The sequence below is a fragment of the Panulirus ornatus genome, chromosome 34 (genome assembly GCF_036320965.1).
Source record: "Panulirus ornatus isolate Po-2019 chromosome 34, ASM3632096v1, whole genome shotgun sequence".
Lineage (NCBI taxonomy): Eukaryota > Metazoa > Arthropoda > Malacostraca > Decapoda > Palinuridae > Panulirus > Panulirus ornatus.
Window position 1 is genome coordinate 7391234 of NC_092257.1, and position 20867 is coordinate 7412100.

At 45.0% G+C, this 20867-nt stretch overlaps 1 protein-coding gene across 1 annotated transcript in view; it reads right to left on the reverse strand.

The window, feature by feature from the left end:
* LOC139759806 (zwei Ig domain protein zig-8-like) overlaps nucleotides 1-20867 on the reverse strand; it is a 125039-nt gene that overhangs the window by 33994 nt on the left and 70178 nt on the right. Inside the window, exon 2 of the mRNA XM_071682282.1 lies at nucleotides 1410-1576. Coding sequence (XP_071538383.1) covers nucleotides 1410-1576 — 167 coding nt within the window. The remainder of the gene's footprint in view (nucleotides 1-1409; nucleotides 1577-20867) is intronic.

Genomic DNA, 20867 nt, shown 5'->3' on the forward strand with positions numbered 1-20867 from the left:
TTACCTTCCGTGCAGCTAGGGAGGAGCTACATAACAGTGAACACAATGCCAACAGTATCACCTTAAATATATGTCTCACTTTCACAGAAAACAAGAACGTTATAATCGAGCTATAACGTCAAAAAACAAAAATGCATCAAGACGCTAGCTACGTCAACTGGATAAGGCGTCGAGACGTAGACACTGTTTCAAAGATGTGGAGTAACTTAATGGAATATTTCTCCCTTAGAGAGAGAGAGACAATGTTGCCTACTAGAAGAGCAGGAGTATAAGATACGCAAGGTCGGATAACTACAGACATTAATGACTTGATAAATCGTAAAAGAAATGCACACAGTAAAATCTACCTTAACTGGCAATCCACAGGGTCATAAAATGTCCATAAGCCTTCTACCTGACCATTAAGAGTCGGGTCAGAGGTCACGCCATCATCATACCCAAGAGTCTCACCATCATACTGACGTGTCTTAGCTTAATACTTGTGGAATCTAACCCCAGGACTTTGGAGTACAATGCATAAATAAAGACGTTGTTTGCTAACAACCTGTAGATAAAGACGTTTGCTAACAACCTATAGATTAAGATATTCTTTGCTAACAGCCCATAGATAAAGACTTTGTTTGCTAACAACCCATAGATAAAGACGTTGTTTGCTAACAGATAAAGAGAGACTCATGGTCAGTCGATGAGCAACATTCCTGTAGTCGTGTCTCTTATGGTCAAGGTGTCACAGTGTAAGGGACCCCAACTTCGCTAGTGGGTAACATCAAGCAATCTCCCGCCTCCTGCATGGGTGAGGTGACACCTCCTCCCCCCTGAACCGCTTTGCTCATCTCTGCCACCTTCCAGCTGACGAAGACTGGCGCAGTTCCTGTGGTGTGGATCTGACTACCACGGGTAACCACTAAGAGCGACAGACATGAAGGGATGCAAAGAGCAACAACAGATCAATAGACTCCTTACAGATTAAATTGGCTACTTGTGAGGCTAGATTGGGTCCGTCATGACAATAAATGAAGTCATTTAAGGACTAAATTCAGTGTTTCCGAGGAGTGTCTGGGTCATGATGAGGCTAGACTGGGAAATAACGAGGCTAAAATTCCATTCTCTCGAGTAACTTGGTGTCCTCATGTGACGAGGCTACGCTGACGAGGATGATCTCGATACCTCCACAGTGGGTCCTCTCGTGTCTACCCTACACTCACCATCTCCCTGCCAGAGGACCCTACCACAGTCCGCAGGGCGTCACCGCTCACCATCTCCCTGCCAGAGGACCCTACCACAGTCCGCAGGGCTTCATCGCTCACCATCTCCCTGCCAGAGGACCCTACCACAGCTCGCAGGGCGTCACCGCTCACCATCTCCCTGACAGAGGACCCTACCACAGCTCGCAGGGCGTCACCGCTCACCATCTCGTCACCGTAGAAGTGGGTGTAGCACTTGATGGTGGCAGTGCTGCCAACCTGTGCCACGACCACCGTGTTGTTCTGCTGCTCGGGTGTGACGCGCCTGTGGTTGACACCCCTGGCCGGTTTACTGTGGGACGAGGCTCCGTCATGGCGCCAACAGCTCACACCTGTAGGGGTAACACGTTGCTCTGATTATCATGTATTTACATTGCTCAGATTTACATTCAAGATAAGAGTAATTAATGGAAGTGGCAAAATGTACAAATGACAACATTTCTGGAGTGATAAACCTTCCAAAGATCACGGCAACGTCTCATTAATCACACTATGCCTCATTATTTGACAGACAAGTAGCCATATTTACCTTACGTCTGCTAATGTCTGTCTTTATACATCTATTCCTGTGTACGAACTCTACTGGGTAGTACGATACGAGACAGATAACCCATGATAAACCTCTACCACGACCAGTGACATACCTCTACCACGACCAGTGACATACCTCTACCACGACCAGTGACATACCTCTACCACGACCAGTGACATACCTCTACCACGACCAGTGACAGACCTCTACCACGACCAGTGACATACCTCTACCACGACCAGTGACAGACCTCTACCACGACCAGTGACATACCTCTACCACGACCAGTGACATACCTCTACCACAACCAGTGACAGACCTTTACCACGACCAGTGACATACCTCTACCACGACCAGTGACAGACCTCTACCACGACCAGTGACAGACCTCTACCACGACCAGTGACAGACCTCTACCACGACCAGTGACATGCCTCTACCACGACCAGTGACAGACCTCTACTACGACCAGTGACATGCCTCTACCACGACCAGTGACAGACCTCTACCACGACCAGTGACATGCCTCTACCACGACCAGTGACAGACCTCTACTACGACCAGTGACATGCCTCTACCACGACCAGTGACATACCTCTACCACGACCAGTGACAGACCTCTACCACGACTAGTGACAGACCTCTACCACGACCAGTGACAGACCTCTACCACGACCAGTGACATACCTCTACCACGACTAGTGACAGACTTCTACCACGACCAGTGACAGACCTCTACCACGACCAGTGACAGACCTCTACCACGACCAGTGACAGACCTCTACCACGACCAGTGACAGACCTCTACCACGACCAGTGACATACCTCGACCACGACCAGTGACAGACCTCTACCACGACCAGTGACATACCTATACCACGACCAGTGACAGACTTCTACCACGACCAGTGACAGACCTCTACCACGACCAGTGACAGACCTCTACCACGACCAGTGACAGACCTCTACCACGACCAGTGACAGACCTCTACCACGACCAGTGACAGACCTCTACCACGACCAGTGACAGACCTCTACCACGACCAGTGACAGACCTCTACCACGACCAGTGACAGACCTCTACCACGACCAGTGACAGACCTCTACCACGACCAGTGACAGACCTCTACCACGACCAGTGACAGACCTCTACCACGACCAGTGACAGACCTCTACCACGACCAGTGACAGACCTCTACCACGACCAGTGACAGACCTCTACCACGACCAGTGACAGACCTCTACCACGACCAGTGACAGACCTCTACCACGACCAGTGACAGACCTCTACCACGACCAGTGACAGACCTCTACCACGACCAGTGACAGACCTCTACCACGACCAGTGACAGACCTCTACCACGACCAGTGACAGACCTCTACCACGACCAGTGACAGACCTCTACCACGACCAGTGACAGACCTCTACCACGACCAGTGACAGACCTCTACCACGACCAGTGACAGACCTCTACCACGACCAGTGACAGACCTCTACCACGACCAGTGACAGACCTCTACCACGACCAGTGACAGACCTCTACCACGACCAGTGACAGACCTCTACCACGACCAGTGACATACCTCGACCACGACCAGTGACAGACCTCTACCACGACCAGTGACATACCTATACCACGACCAGTGACAGACTCTACCACGACCAGTGACAGACCTCTACCACGACCAGTGACAGACCTCTACCACGACCAGTGACAGACCTCTACCACGACCAGTGACAGACCTCTACCACGACCAGTGACAGACCTCTACCACGACCAGTGACAGACCTATACCACGACCAGTGACAGACTTCTACCACGACCAGTGACAGATCTCTACCACGACCAGTGACAGACCTCTACCACGACCAGTGACAGACCTCTACCACGACCAGTGACATACCTCTACCACGACCAGTGACAGACCTCTACCACGACCAGTGACAGACCTCTACCACGACCAGTGACATACCTCTACCACGACCAGTGACAGACCTCTACCACGACCAGTGACAGACCTCTACCACGACCAGTGACAGACCTCTACCACGACCAGTGACAGACCTCTACTACGACAAGTGACATGCCTCTACCACGACCAGTGACAGACCTCTACCACGACCAGTGACAGAAGTCTACCACGACCAGTGACAGACTTCTACCACGATCAGTAACATACCTCTACCACGACCAGTGACAGACCTCTACCACGACCAGTGACAGACCTCTACCACGACCAGTGACAGACCTCTACCACGACCAGTGACAGACCTCTACCACAACCAGTGACAGACCTCTACCACGACCAGTGACAGACCTCTACCACGACCAGTGACAGACCTCTACCACGACCAGTGACAGACCTCTACCACGACCAGTGACAGACCTCTACCACGACCAGTGACAGACCTCTACCACGACCAGTGACAGAAGTCTACCACGACCAGTGACAGACTTCTACCACGATCAGTAACATACCTCTACCACGACCAGTGACAGACCTCTACCACGACCAGTGACAGACCTCTACCACGACCAGTGACACTTCTACCACGACTAGTAACAGATTTCCACCACTACCAGTGACAGACTTCTACCACGACCAGTGACAGACCTATACCACGACCAGTGACAGACCTCTATCACGACCAGTGACAGACCTATACCACGACCAGTGACAGATTTCTACCACTACCAGTGACAGACCTCTACCACGACCAGTGACAGACCTCTACCACGACCAGTGACCTACCTCTACCACGACCAGTGACAGACCTCTACCACGACCAGTGACATACCTCTACCACGACCAGTGACATACCTCTACCACGACCAGTGACAGACCTCTACCACGACCAGTGACATACCTCTACCACGACCAGTGACCTACCTCTACCACGACCAGTGACAGACCTCTACCACGACCAGTGACAGACCTCTACCACGACCAGTGACAGACCTCTACCACGACCAATAAGATGAAAACATGAACATGTTTTCCAACGCGTCAGCAACAGAGTAAACAAGGCAGGCGGCCGTCTGCACCGCTCGCTCCAGCTGAATCTCATTAATTACTGATCAAAAGAAAAACCAGTTTTTACCTCACTGTTTTATATATATATATATATATATATATATATATATATATATATATATATATATATATATATATATATATATATATATATATATATATATATATATATAGAGGATGTGTGGATCAGGTGTTTGCTTTGAAGAATGTATGTGAGAAATACTTAGAAAAGCAAATGGATTTGTATGTAGCATTTATGGATCTGGAGAAGGCATATGATAGAGTTGATAGAGATGCTCTGTGGAAGGTATTAAGAATATATGGTGTGGGAGGCAAGTTGTTAGAAGCAGTGAAAAGTTTTTATCGAGGATGTAAGGCATGTGTACGTGTAGGAAGAGAGGAAAGTGATTGGTTCTCAGTGAATGTAGGTTTGCGGCAGGGGTGTGTGATGTCTCCATGGTTGTTTAATTTGTTTATGGATGGGGTTGTAAGGGAGGTAAATGCAAGAGTCCTGGAAAGAGGGGCAAGTATGAAGTCTGTTGGGGATGAGAGAGCTTGGGAAGTGAGTCAGTTGTTGTTCGCTGATGATACAGCGCTGGTGGCTGATTCATGTGAGAAACTGCAGAAGCTGGTGACTGAGTTTGGTAAAGTGTGTGGAAGAAGAAAGTTGAGAGTAAATGTGAATAAGAGCAAGGTTATTAGGTACAGTAGGGGTGAGGGTCAAGTCAATTGGGAGGTGAGTTTGAATGGAGAAAAACTGGAGGAAGTGAAGTGTTTTAGATATCTGGGAGTGGATCTGTCAGCGGATGGAACCATGGAAGCGGAAGTGGATCATAGGGTGGGGGAGGGGGCGAAAATTTTGGGAGCCTTGAAAAATGTGTGGAAGTCGAGAACATTATCTCGGAAAGCAAAAATGGGTATGTTTGAGGGAATAGTGGTTCCAACAATGTTGTATGGTTGCGAGGCGTGGGCTATGGATAGAGATGTGCGCAGGAGGATGGATGTGCTGGAAATGAGATGTTTGAGGACAATGTGTGGTGTGAGGTGGTTTGATCGAGTAAGTAACGTAAGGGTAAGAGAGATGTGTGGAAATAAAAAGAGCGTGGTTGAGAGAGCAGAAGAGGGTGTTTTGAAATGGTTTGGGCACATGGAGAGAATGAGTGAGGAGAGATTGACCAAGAGGATATATGTGTCGGAGGTGGAGGGAACGAGGAGAAGAGGGAGACCAAATTGGAGGTGGAAAGATGGAGTGAAAAAGATTTTGTGTGATCGGGGCCTGAACATGCAGGAGGGTGAAAGGAGGGCAAGGAATAGAGTGAATTGGAGTCATGTGGTATACAGGGGTTGACGTGCTGTCAGTGGATTGAATCAAGGCATGTGAAGCGTCTGGGGTAAACCATGGAAAGCTGTGTAGGTATGTATATTTGCGTGTGTGGACGTGTGTATGTACATGTGTATGGGGGGGGGGGGGTTGGGCCATTTCTTTCGTCTGTTTCCTTGCGCTACCTCGCAAACGCGGGAGACAGCGACAAAGTATAAAAAAAAAAAAAAAAAAAAAAAAAATATATATATATATATATATATATATATATATATATATATATATATATATATATATATATTTATTTATTTATTTATTTTGCTTTGTCGCTGTCTCCCGCGTTTGCGAGGTAGCGCAAGGAAACAGACGAAAGAAATGGCCCAACCCACCCCCATACACATGTTTATACATACACGTCCACATACGCAAATATACATACCCATACATCTCAATGTACACACATATATACACACACACACAGACCTGTGTGTGTGTATATATGTGTGTGCATGTGTATACATATATACACATGCACACAATTCACACTGTCTGCCTTTATTTATTCCCATCGCCACCTCGCCACACATGGAATAACATACCCCTCCCCCCTCATGTGTGCGAGGCAGCGCTAGGAAAAGACAACAAAGGCCCCATTCGTTCACACTCAGTCTCTAGCTGTCATGCAATAATGCCCGAAACCACAGCTCCCTTTCCACATCCAGGGCCCACAGAACTTTCCATGGTTTACCCCAGACGCTTCATATGCCCTGATTCAATCCATTGACAGCACGTCGACCCCGGTATACCACATCGATCCAATTCACTCTATTCCTTGCCCGCCTTTCACCCTCCTGCATGTTCAGGCCCCGATCACACAAAATCTTTTTCACTCCATCTTTCCACCTCCAATTTGGTCTCCCACTTCTCCTCGTTCCCTCCACCTCCGACACATATATCGTCTTTGTCAATCTTTCCTCACTCATTCTCTCCATGTGCCCAAACCATTTCAAAACACCCTCTTCTGCTCTCTCAACCATACTCTTTTTATTTCCACACATCTCTCTTACCCTTACATTACTTACTCGATCAAACCACCTCACACCACATATTGTCCTCAAACATCTCATTTCCAGCACATCCACCCTCCTGCGCACAACTCTATCCATAGCCCACGCCTCGCAACCATACAACATTGTTGGAACCACTATTCCTTCAAACATACCCATTTTTGCTTTCCGAGATAATGTTCTCGACTTCCACACATTCTTCAAGGCTCCCAGGATTTTCGCCCCCTCCCCCACCCTATGATTCACTTCTGCTTCCATGGTTCCATCCGCTGCCAGGTCCACTCCCAGATATCTAAAACACTTTACTTCCTTCAGTTTCTCTCCATTCATACTTACCTCCCAATTGACTTGACCCTCAACCCTACTGTACCTAATAACCTTGCTCTTATTCACATTTACTCTTAACTTTCTTCTTTCACACACTTTACCAAACTCAGTCACCAGCTTCTGCAGTTTCTAACATGAATCAGCCACCAGCGCTGTATCATCAGCGAACAACAACTGACTCACTTCCCAAGCTCTCTCATCCACACCAGACTTCATACTTGCCCCTCTTTCCAAAACTCTTGCATTCACCTCCCTAACAACCCCATCCATAAACAAATTAAATAACCATGGAGACATCACACACCCCTGCCGCAAACCTACATTCACTGAGAACCAATCACTTTCCTCTCTTCCTACACGTACAGATGCCTTACATCCTCGATAAAAACTTTTCACTGCTTCTAACAACTTGCCTCCCACACCATATATTCTTAGTGCCTTCCACAGAGCATCTCTATCAACTCTATCCTATGCCTTCTCCAGATCCATAAATGCTACATACAAATCCATTTGCCTTTCTAAGTATTTCTCACATACATTCTTCAAAGCAAATACCTGATCCACACATCCTCTACCACTTCTGAAACCACACTGCTCTTCCTCAATCTGATGCTCTGTACATGCCTTCACCCTCTCAATCAATACCCTCCCATATAATTTACCAGGAATGCTCAACAAACTTACACCTCTGTAATTTGAGCACTCACTCTTATCCCCTTTGCCTTTGTACAATAGCACTAAGCACGCATTCCGCCAATCCTCAGGCACCTCACCATGAATCATACATACATTGAATAACGTTACCAACCAGTCAACAATATAGTCACCACCTTTTTTTAATAAATTCCACTGCAATACCATCCAAACCTGCTGCCTTGCCGGCTTTCATCTTCCGCAAAGCTTTTACTACCTCTTCTCTGTTTACCAAATCATTTTCCCTAAGCCTCTCACTTTGCACACCACCTCGACCAAAACACCCTATATCTGCCACTCTACCATCAAACACATTCAACAAACCTTCAAAATACTCACTCCATCTCCTTCTCACATCACTACTACTTGTTATCACCTCCCCATGTATATGTATGTGTGTGTGTGTGTGTGTGTGTGTGTGTGCACTTTTGGACATTATTCAGGAAATTTACGGAGAAAATTAGGTATATATATATATATATATATATATATATATATATATATATATATATATATATATATATATATATATATATATATATATATAAAATTAGGTATATACATATATATACGAAAACAGTGCATAGAATCACGCACCTTCATAGAACATACAAACCTCCAACAGCCAGGATCGAACTCGGGACCCCTGTGCAAGAGGCAGGAATTCTAACCGCTAGGCTATGGGCCTGGGTGTAGGAACTGACCATTCGAATACTATATATATATATATATATATATATATATATATATATATATATATATATATATATATATATATATATATATATATATATATATATGTATCCGCCTTCCACATAGACTATAAGAATAGAAATCGAAGATACAAAGAAAACGAAAATAATTTCCCCCACCTTCCTCATCAAGTCTTCACCTTGGCTTGGGGGAAGGGAGGCACGCCTCCTCCAGTGGCCTCTTGACGTGATTTCCCCTAATTTGAGAAATCATTCCCACTGATGAGGTCATGCCATGAGGTCAGGCCATGAGGTCAGGCCATGAGGTCAGGTCAGGTATTGGCCTTAGCTCCTTGAGGGGTGGAGAGGTGGGGGAGGGTTATATAGAGCCCAGCAGGTGACCACCAGCCGCTTCACATCAGTGACCTTGGCAGGTCATGCCGTGACTCCCTGTCATCAGTGCGGGTGATGAAGGGTAACGCCCTCACCTATTGGTCATTTCTTAAGGAGCGTCACGGTACGTCACGTCACGTCACGTCACGGTACGTCACGTCACGGTACGTCACGTCACGTCACGATACGTCGTCACGTCACGTCAAGTCAGCAAGGGTGAAAATGACAGACTGTACCGACCCCATTTTAGCGACCTCTGACTGACCCCTTTAAGCTTTGACCTCAGGTCACCATGACCTCTTTATCACAAGACCTCCAGCAAGATATGAAGTTACGACAAAGCTGTTGTGGCTTTGTCCGCGAGAGAAAGAAAATCAATTACTGGGAAAAGGCAAGAGCAGGTAACCTCGTTACTAGCTAGAAGCTCGCGTTTCTCTGTGTAACTCATGAGGTCATCTTCTGTTTCCTTTGTGTCTGTGTAACTCATGAGGTCATCTTCTGTTACCTGTGTGTCTGTGTAACTCATGAGGTCATCTTCTGTTTCCTGTGTGTCTGTATAACTCATGATGTCATCTTATGTTTCCTGTGTGTCTATGTAACTCATGAGGCCATCTTATGTTCCCTGTGTGTCTGTGTAACTCATGGTCATTTTCTGTTCCCTGTCTGCTGTGTCACTCATGAGGTCATCTTATGTTTCCTGTATGTCTGTGTAACTCATGAGGTAATCTGTTTCCTGTGTGTCTGTGTAACTCATGAGGTCATCTTCTTTTTCCTGTTTGTCTGTAACTCATGGGGTCATCTTCTGCTCCCTGTGTGTCTGTGTAACTCGTAAGGTCATCTTATGTTTCCTGTGTGTCTGTGTAACTCATGAGCTCATCTGTTTCCTGTGTGTCATGTGACTTGTGAGGTCATCTTCTGTTTCCTGTGTTTTCTGTGTAACTCATGAGGTCATCTTCTGTTTTCTGTTTGTCTGTAACTCATGAGGTCGTTTCCTATTCCTTGTGTGTCTGTGTAACTCATGAGGTCATCTTATGTTTCATGTGTGTCTGTGTAACTCATAAAGTCATCTGTTTCCTGTGTGTCTGTAGCTCATGAGGTCATCATCTGTTTCTTGTGTGTCTGTGCAACTCATGAGGTCATCTTCTGTTCCCCGTCTGCTGTGTCACTCATGAGGTCATCTTCTGTTCCCTGTGTGTCTGTGTAACTCGTGAGGTCATCTTCTTTTCCCTGTCTGCTGTGTCACTCATGAGGTCATCTTCTGTTCCCTGTGTGTCTGTGCAACTCATGAGGTCATCTTCTGTTCCCCGTCTGCTGTGTCACTCATGAGGTCATCTTCTGTTCTCTGTGTGTCTGTGTAACTCGTCAGGTCATCTTCTTTTCCCTGTCTGCTGTGTCACTCATGAGGTCATCTTCTGTTCCCTGTGTGTCTGTGTAACTCATGAGGTCATCTTCTGTTTTCTGAGTGTCTCTGTAACTAATGAGGTCATCTTCTAATTCCTGTGTGTCTGTGTAACTCATGAGGTCATCTGCTTCTTGTGTGTATGTGTAACCCATAAGGTCATCTTCTGTTTCCTGTTTGTCTGTAGCTCATGAGGTCAACTTATGTTCCCTGTGTGTCTTTGTAACTCAGGAGGTCATTTTCTGTTTCCTGTGTGTCCGTGCAACTCATGAGGTCATCTTCTCTTCCATGTCTGCTGTGTCACTCACGAGGTCATCTTCTGTTCCCTGTGTGTCTGTGTAACTCATGAGGCCACCTTCTGTTTCCTGTATGTCTGTGTAACTCAGGAGGTCATTTTCTGTTTCTTGTGTGTCCGTGCAACTCATGAGGTCATCTTCTGTTCCATGTCTGCTGTGTCACTCACGAGGTCATCTTCTGTTCCCTGTGTGTCTGTGTAACTCATGAGGCCACCTTCTGTTTCCTGTGTGTCTGTGTAACTCATGAGGTCATCTTATGTTTCCTTTGTATCTGTGTAACGCATGAGGTCATCTGTTTCCTGTGTGTCTGTAACTCATGAGGTCATTTTCTGTTCCCTGTCTGCTGTGTAACTCATGAGGTCATCTTCTGTTCCCTGTGTACCTGTGTAACGCATGAGGTCATCTGTTTTCTGTGTTTCTGTAACTCATGAGGTCATTTTCTGTTCCCTGTCTGCTGTGTCACTCATGAGGTCATCTTCTGTTTCCTGTGTGTCTGTGTTACTCATGAGGTCATCTGTTCCATGTTTGCTGTGTCACTCATGAGGTCATCGTCTGTTTCCTCTGTGTCTGTGTAACTCATGAGGTCATCTTCTGTTTCCTGTATGTCTGTGTAACTCATGAGGTCATCTTCTGTTTCCTGTGTGTCTGTATAACTCATGAGATCATCTTGTTTCTTGTGTGTCTGTAACTCATGAGGTCATCTTCTGTTTCCTGTCTTCGGTGTAACTCATGAGGTCATCTTCTCTTCCCTGTGTCTGTGTAACTCATAAGGTCATCTTCTCCCTGTCTGCTGTGTAACTCATGAGGTCATCTTCTTTTCCCTGTATGTCTGTGTAACTCATGAGGTTATCTTCTGTTCCCTGTGTCTGTGTAACTCATGAAGTCATCTTCTGTTTCCTGTCTTCTGTGTAACTCATGAGGTCATCTTCTGTTCCCTTTGTCTGTGTAAATCATGGTCATCTTCTGTTTCCTGTCTGCTGTGTAACTCATGAGATCATCTTATGTTTCTTGTGTGTCAGTGCAACTCACGATACCATCTGTTTCCTGTGTGTCTGTAACTCATGAGGTCATTTTCTGTACCCTGTCTGCTGTGTCACTCATGAGGTCATCTTCTGTTCGCTGTGTGTCTGTGTAACTCATGAGGTCATCTTATGTTTCCTGTGTGTCTGTGTAACTCATGATACCATCTGTTTCCTGTGTGTCTGTAACTCATGAGGTCATTTTCTGTTCCCTGTCTGCTGTGTCACTCATGAGGTCATCTTCTGTTCCCTGTGTGTCTGTGTAACTCATGAGGTCATCTTCTGTTTCCTCTGTGTCTGTGTAACTCATGAGATCATCTGTTTCCTGTGTGTCTGTAACTCATGAGGTTATTTTCTGTTCCTTATCTGCTGTATCACTCATGAGGTCATCTTCTGTTTCCTGTGTGTCTGTGTAACATACAAGGTCATCTTTTTTTCCCTGTCTGGTGTGTCACACAGAGGTCATCTTCTGTTCCCTGTGTGTCTGTGTAACATACGAGGTTATCTGTTTCCATTGTTCCTGTGTAACTCAAGAGGTCATCTTCTGTTTCCTGCGTGTCTGTGTAACTCATGAGGTCATCTGTTATTTGTGTGTATGTGTAACTCATAAGGTCAACTTCTGGTTCCTGTGTGCCTGTGTAACTCATGAGGTCATCTTTTCGCTGTTTGCTCTGTCACTCATGAGGTCATCTTCCGTTTCCTGTGTGTCTGAGTAACTCATGAGGTCATCTCCTGTTTCCTGTCTTCTGTGTAACTCATGAGGTCATCCTCTGTTCCCTGTGTCTGTGTAAATCATGATCATCTGTTTCTTGTCTGCTGTGTAACTCATGAGGTCATCTTCTGTTTCTTGTGTGACTGTGTAACTCATGAGGTCATCTTGTTTCCTGTGTGTTTGTGTAACTCATGAGGTCATCTTCTGTTTCCTGTCTTCTGTGGAACTCATGAGATCATCTTCTGTTCACTGTGTGTTTGTGTAACTCAAGAGGTCATCTTGTTTCCTGTCTGCTGTGTAACTCATTAGGTCATCTTCTGTTCCCTGTGTGTCTGTGTACCTCACGAGTTCATCTTCTTTTTCCTGTCTGCTGTGTAACTCATGAGATCATCTTCTCTTCCCTGTGTCTGTGTAACTCATTAGGCATCTTCTGTTTCCTGTTTGCTGTGTAACTCATGAGGTCATTTTCTGTTTCCTATGTGTGTGTAACTCATGAGATCAACTTGTTTCCTTTGTGTCTGTGTAACTCATGAGGTCATCTGTTTCTTTTGTGTATGTGTAACTCATAAGGTCATCTTCTGTTTCCTGTGTGCTGTGTAACTCATGAGGTCACCTTCTCTTCCCTGTGTCTGTGTAACTCATGAGGTCATCTAATGCTTCCTGTGTGCTGTGTAACTCATGAGGTCATCTTCTGTTTCCTGTGTGTCCGTGTAACTCATGAGGTCATCTTCTCTTCCCAGTGTCTTTGTAACTTATGAGGTCATCTTCTGTTTCCTGTCTTCTGTGTAACTCATGAGGTCATCTTCTCTTCCCTGTGTCTGTGTAACTCATGAGGTCATCTTCTGTTTCCTGTCTGCTGTGAAACTGATGAGGTCATCATCTGTTTCCTGTATGTGTGTAACTCATGAGGTCATCTTCTGTTTCCTGTCTGCTGTGTGACTCATGAGGTCATCATCTGTTTTCTGTGTGTCTGTAACTCATGAGGTCATCTTCTGTTCCCTGTGTGTCTGTGTAACTCGTGAGGTTATCTTCTGCTTCCTGTGTCTGTGTAACTCATGAGGTCATCTTCTGTTTTCCTGTTTGTCTGTAACTCATGAGGTCATCTTCTGCTCCTTGTGTGTCTGCGTAACTCATGAGGTCATCTTCTGTTTCCTGTGTGCCTGTGTAACTCATGAGGTCATCTTTTGTTCCCTTTGTGTCTGTGTAACTTGTGAGGTCATCTTCTGTTTCCTGTGTGTCTGTGTAACTCATGAGGCCATATTATGTTTCCTGTGTGTCTGTGTAACTCATGAGGTCTTCTGTTTCCTGTGTGCCTGTAACTCATGAGGTCATTTTCTGTTCCCTGTCTGCTGAGTCACTCATGAGGTCATCTTCTGTGTCTGTGTAACTCACGAATCCATCCTCATTTCCGTGTCTGCTGTGTCACTCACGAGGTCATCTTCTGTTCCCTGTGTGTCTGTGTAACTCATGAGGTCATCATCTGTTCGCTGTCTGCTGTGTAACTCGAGAGGTTCCTTGTGTGTCTGTGTAATTCATGAGATCATATTCTGTTTCCTGTCTGCTGTGTAACTTATGAGGTCATATTTCCTGTGTGTCTGTGTAACTCATGAGGTCATTTTCTGTTTCCTGTCTGCTGTGTCACACATGAGTTCATCTTCTGTTTCCTGTGTGTGTGTGTGTGTGTGTGTGTGTGTGTGTGTAACTCATGAGGTCATCTTTTATTTCCTATGTGTTTGTGTAACTGATGAGTTCGTCTTCTGTTTCCTGTCTTGTGTAACTCATGAGGTCATCTTCTGTTCCCTGTGCGTCTGTGTATCTCATGAGGTAATCTGTTTCCTATCTGCTTTGTAACTGAAGAGGTCATCTTCTGTTTCCTGTCTCCTGTGTAACTCACGAGGTCATCTGTTCTCTGTGTGTGTAACTCATGAGGTCATCTGTTCCCTGTGTCTGTGTAAATCATGAGATCATCTTCTGTTTCTTGTCTGTTGTGTAACTCATGAGGTCATCATCTGTTTTCTGTGTGTCTGTGTAACTCATGAGGTCATCTTCTGTTCCCTGTGTGTCTGTGTATCTCATGGTCATCTTCTGTTCCCTGTGTCTGTGTAACTCATGAGTTCATCTTGTTTCCTGTCTGCTATGTAACTCATGAGGTCATCTTCTGTTCCCTGTGTGTCTGTGTAACTCATCAGTTCATCTTCTGTTTCCTGTCTGCTGTGTAACTTACGAGGTCATCTTCTCTTCCCTATGTCTGTGTAACTCATGAGGTCATCTTCTGCTTCCTGTCTGCTGTGTAACTCATCAGGTCATCTTCTGTTTCCTGTGCGTGTGTAACTCATGAGCTCATCTTGTTTCCTGTGTGTCTGTGTAACCAATGAGGTCATCTTCTGTTTCCTGTCTTCTGTGTAACTCATGAGGTCATCTTCTCTTCCCTGTGTCTGTGTAACTCATGAGGTCGTCTTCTGTTTCCTGTCTGCTGTGTAACTCATGAGGACATCTTCTGTTCCCTACGTGTCTTTGTAACTCATGAGGTCATTTTCTGTTTCCTGTGTCTGTGTAACTCATGAGGTCATCTTCTGTTCCCTCTGTCTCTGTGTAACTCATGAGGTCATCTTCTGTTCCCTGTGTGTCTGTGTCACTCATGAGGTCATCATCTGTTTCCTGTCTGCTGTGTCACTCGAATTAATCTGATTCCTGTCTGCTGTGTTCCTCATGAGGTCATCTTCTGTTTCCTGTCTGCTGTGTCACTCATGAGATCATGTTTCCTGTCGGCTGTGTCATTCATGAGGCCATCTATTGTTTTCTGTCTGCTGTGTAACTCATGAGATCATCTTCTGTTCCCTGTCCGCTATGTGTCTGTGTAACTAATCAGGTCATCTGTTCCCTGTGTGTCTGTGTGATTCATGAAGTCATTTTCTGTTCCTTATCTGCTGTTTGTGTGTAACTCATGAGGGCACCTAATGATTCTATGCCGCATCTTCTCACCAAATTTGGAGGATCCATAGTTTTACCTGCGATGTTCTTTTCTATGGCGCAGAACAACACTGTTCTGTTTGTTATCGATCCAGGGATTTACGTCTGGTCTCCGGCAACTGGAAGTCTCACATCCCCTTGAAAACTTCACCTGGAGCATCCCCAACCTTTCCAGTAGGACCCCGAACCTTTCCAGTAGGACCCCGAACCTTTCCAGGAGGCGCCCGCACCTCTTTTGGAGGATTCTAAACTTTCCAGTGTGACTCCAAACCTTTCCAGGAAGATTCCGAACCTCTCCCAGAGGATCTAGGACTTTTCCAGGACGGTCTCGCACCTTTCCAGGAGGATTCCCAACCTCTTCTGGAGGATTCCGAACTTTTCCAGGAGGATCTCAAACCTCTTCTGGAAGATCCGAACCTCTCTTAGAATCTTTGTAAGAGTAACGTATTTACGTTTGCTGGAACTAGCAGTTATATGCTTCCGCCCCTCATGGCGTTAAACAATCATGCAAGTTGAGGTTCGTTGACAACATCCCAGGAACATCTTCCATGTTAACGCACCCCTGGAGCCGCCTTCCGCTGTTAACACACTCCTGGGGCCGCGTTACCTAGTCAACATACTCCAAGAGATTATCCATACTTTGTTAACACACTCCTGGAACAGCCTTACTTCATCAATAAACTCCCGCAACCGCCTTACCTTGTTAACACACACAGCCTATCATTACTCTGTAACACACTTCTGGAGCCTACCCTTACCTTGTTAACACACTCCTGGAGCCCATTAATTTGTTAACACACTCCTGGAGCTCATTAATTTGTTAACATACTCCTGGAGCCCATTAACTTGTTAACACACTCCAGGAGCTCATTAAGTTGTTAACACACTTCTGGAGCTCATTACATTGTTAACACACTCCTGGAGCTCATTACTTTGTTAACACACTTCTGGAGCTCATTACTTTGTTAACACACTCCTGGAGCCCATTACTTTGTTAACACACTCCTCGAGCCCATTAATTTGTTAACACACTCCTGGAGCTCATTAATTTGTTAACACACTCCTGGAGCCCATTAATTTGTTAACACACTCCTGGAGCTCATTACTTTGTTAACACACTCCTGGAGCCCATTAATTTGTTAACACACTCCTGGAGCTCATTAATTTGTTAACACACTCCTGGAGCTCATTACTTTGTTAACACACTCCTGGAGCCCATTAATTTGTTAACACTCTCCTGGAGCTCATTAATTTGTTAACACACTCCTGGAGCTCATTACTTTGTTAACACACTCCTGGAGCCCATTAATTTGTTAACACACTCCTGGAGCTCATTAACATGTTAACACACTCCTGGAGCCCATTAATTTGTTAACACACTCCTGGAGCTCATTAATTTGTTAACACACTCCTGGAGCTCATTACTTTGTTAACACACTCCTGGAGCCCATTAATTTGTTAACACACTCCTGGAGCTCATTAACATGTTAACACACTCCTGGAGCCCATTAATTTGTTAACACACTCCTTGAGCTCATTAACATGTTAAAACATTCATGGCTCCTTATCTCGCCTTACCTTCTTTATAATTATTTTTCCCTTTTCTCATTTCTGGTTCATTCCCCAGTCTTACTCTTATCACACACACACACACACACACACACACACACACACACACACACACACACACACACACACACACACACACATAAACACACACATACACACACACACACCTCGGCCACCATAACCACCTGACTCATGTCCTTGACACTTGGAAAATAAGGACAACAATCCACCAGTTTGTTTACTTGTTGCCTCTGGTTCTGTTCACAGGTCAGTGGTCACATCTCTTAGCAATTATCTCTGCATAAATAATTTCTCGTGGAATTCATTCCATTATATTCTCTCTCTCTCTCTCTCTCTCTCTCTCTCTCTCTCTCTCTCTCTCTCTCTCTCTCTCTCTCTCTCTCTCTCTCCCCCTACCTACCTACCTACCTATCTATCTATCGCCGTGTCTCTACATTTCTTGCGCTACTACCAGGAATTAAAAGTCCTGTTTTCTTCCTCATACCTTCTGGCTTTTCCAGTCTTTTCTTGTCCTCGCATCTTCCGCATCTACTGCTGACTGTTTCTCATTCCCCAGCAACGTAAGGGGGGGGGGGGGAAGGGGGAGGGGTTTACAGTGACCAACCACAACCATGTCATCTCCCACACCATCCTGGCCCACCCCAAACATAACATCATGACCCCCTCCCCCCCAACACACACACTATCACCAGTGAAACAATGAGTTTTCAAGATGAAACCATTCACCCGGACATTACACAGTGTCATTGTCGGAGTCTAGTTGACCATCCAGTCTTGTGTCCTCCTACAGAAACTGGGATCACTCATGGTTGATCGAGCCATTGGGCACAATGGAACAATCCCTGCGTATGATGGGCGGACCCTTTGTCCCCCAAACCCTTCAGGGGTGTCGTCGAACTCAAAGTGGGGTGGGTCAACGTTCGTCCGCTGGTGAAAGTGGAGGCGACACTAGACAGAAGTTGATATTTTTTCCAAGTGGGTTAAGGAACAGTACGAAACCCGAGGAACGATGACAGAAACTGATATAACAGGTTGTAAAGTGGGTTACGGTGTTGGAAAGATGAACCTCGCCTTGCCCTCTTTTATTTTTTTCAGGAGTCTTTAGTTGGATCCTCAGACTCGAGGTTTCTGTGGGAGGGAGAAGGCGTCTGTTACCCTGAGGCTGAGGTGAAAGACTTTACCCCACAAGGTACAGGACGCGGCTGGGTACACACCTCATGGGACAATGTACAGTAGGTGTTGTCTTAGCTGGAACAACGACGAGGTTTAGGGTAGATCACTGGAGAGTCTCTGGAAGCGTCGGACGCTTACTGAGGAATTTGAGGAAAGCTGTTGGAAGTCTGTGGTGGTGAGCGTACTTCTCACGCGTGACGGAGGATACGACACTTTACACAGAATTCAAGGCATATATGAAAATGTACGGAGCATTTGCAGATCCGAGAAAGTTAACTAGATACTGGTTAGTTTGTATGTAGTTATTACAGTGGAGACAGGAGCTTATTTGCTGATTATGACTTGCATTTGATCAGGGTTGTAAGTGGACGACGAGGTAGAAATTAAGATCGAAAAATAACATTGCCAAATACTTGCCAGGAGTGAGGTAAGAAGAGGTCCTATCAACCGTCAGCTGACAGACGGATCAGGTAACACCTGGCCTGATGGTTCAGGCTCAGCCCCAGGGAACCTGAGAATAATGGACCTAGGTACTGAGGTCTGATCTTAGACGCTTGGTGACACAAATACATTGCTCTCCCGCCAGAAATATGAACGTATTTCAACACCAACGTCACAAGTGTTGACCTAAGGCGCGATGAGGCGACATCAAACGCTCCATCAACAAAACATGATACCATGAAAATAACAGAACCTTCCTAAATACCACAAAAATAATCGCCTCTTCAAAAATAATCTCTTATTAAACGTGTTAGTAACATCATGAAATAGTGTTTTTATGAGAAATCGTCTACACAAGGGAAGTGTGGTGCCACGCTCAGTGTATATAAGAGGCTTAACTTTAGCCGGGGTAAAAACAAAATAAATGATGTAACGAAATTTTTTATGAATTAATAAATGAGACGTAAACACCATTTTTAGGGTACTGCAGTCTCTCAGTCTCTACGAAAACGATACTGTTTTGACGAGGGACTTTAAATCTTCAGTTAAGAACAAAGAAGTTATAAATTGCTGAATGATTTCGACAACCCCAGCACTACCTGCGATCTCTCGACGGGTGACCATGAGGGTAAGAGACTAATTGATTTAATTGAAGGTTCCTTGTTAAATCAAGCGATCCCGGACTTTGACATACCCACGAACAAAGGGTTTTATCAAGCGTCTGTGAAGTGGGTGAAAAGGTGAGTAAGTTATAGCGATCCATTTCCTATTAATCCATTTCACTGCAAATCACAGTTACCATATGAGGGAAAACAATACGATGCTAATAACCAGCTTAACAGACTACGACAAACTGCGCCAGGACACCGGTGCTGTAAATTGGATTAGGCTCTTAGACGCCGACACGGCCAGATGTGGAGCGAATTTAAGAATGAAATACTTCACTGTGGGACGAAGTGTCCCTAGAAATATGAAGAGGATCAGTATGAAGAATGTCCCGGGTGGGACAACAAAAGAAAATAATGATTTGATAAAGCACAAGAGAAATGCATGTAGTGTCTATGTTGACAACCAGTATACACAAATTGCTGATGACGCGAAACGGGAAACGTAGCCTTGTAGAAAACCAGTAGAAAGCCAGACTGTCTGAAGATTCAGAACAATTTAGACAAAATTGACAAATTGGCCTGAGACATGGGAAATGGACTGCAACGTAGACGAGTGAGGGTGATGCATTGTGGCAACAAAAGATATCGTTTCTGAATATAAAGTTCTCGGAAACCGTCATTACACGTAAGAGAGAAGAAGAAGAAGAAGAAGAAGAAGAAGAAGAAGAAGAAAGAGAATAATAATAATGATAATAATGATAATAATAATAATAATAATAATAATAATAATAATAATAAGAAGAAGAAGAAGAAGAAGAAGAAGAAGGAAGAGAAGAAGAAGAAGAAGAAGAAGAAGAAGAAGAAGAAGAAGAAGAAGAAGAAGAAGAAGAAGAAGACGAGAACCTTGGAGTATGATATGCCCAACTGTATATAGTGAAGCCAACAAAATTCTAAGTTTCATAAAACAGAATTGTAAACAATACAACGAAGGATACAGATATCATTCTTTCCCTGTCGAGTCCTCATTTGGAGCAGCGCTATTCAACTCTGGTTACCATACTTGATCAGAGATGAAGGAAAAACTAGAGCGAATTCATAGTCAATCAACAAAGCTAATTCCATCACTCAGAAATAGGCCTCTCGAGGAAAGAAACATAAAGATCAAAACTCATTCTTTCTAACAAGGAAACAGACTCTGAGGAGATCTAACTGATCTGTTCAAAGATCTCACATTAGCTACAGAATTTCAACGACCAGATATGATGGAGTTTCTTTTTTAGCTGCAGAGTTACAACACGCTGGAACTGAATTACCACCAGATGTAGCAAATGCTAAGACCATCTTCACCTTCATA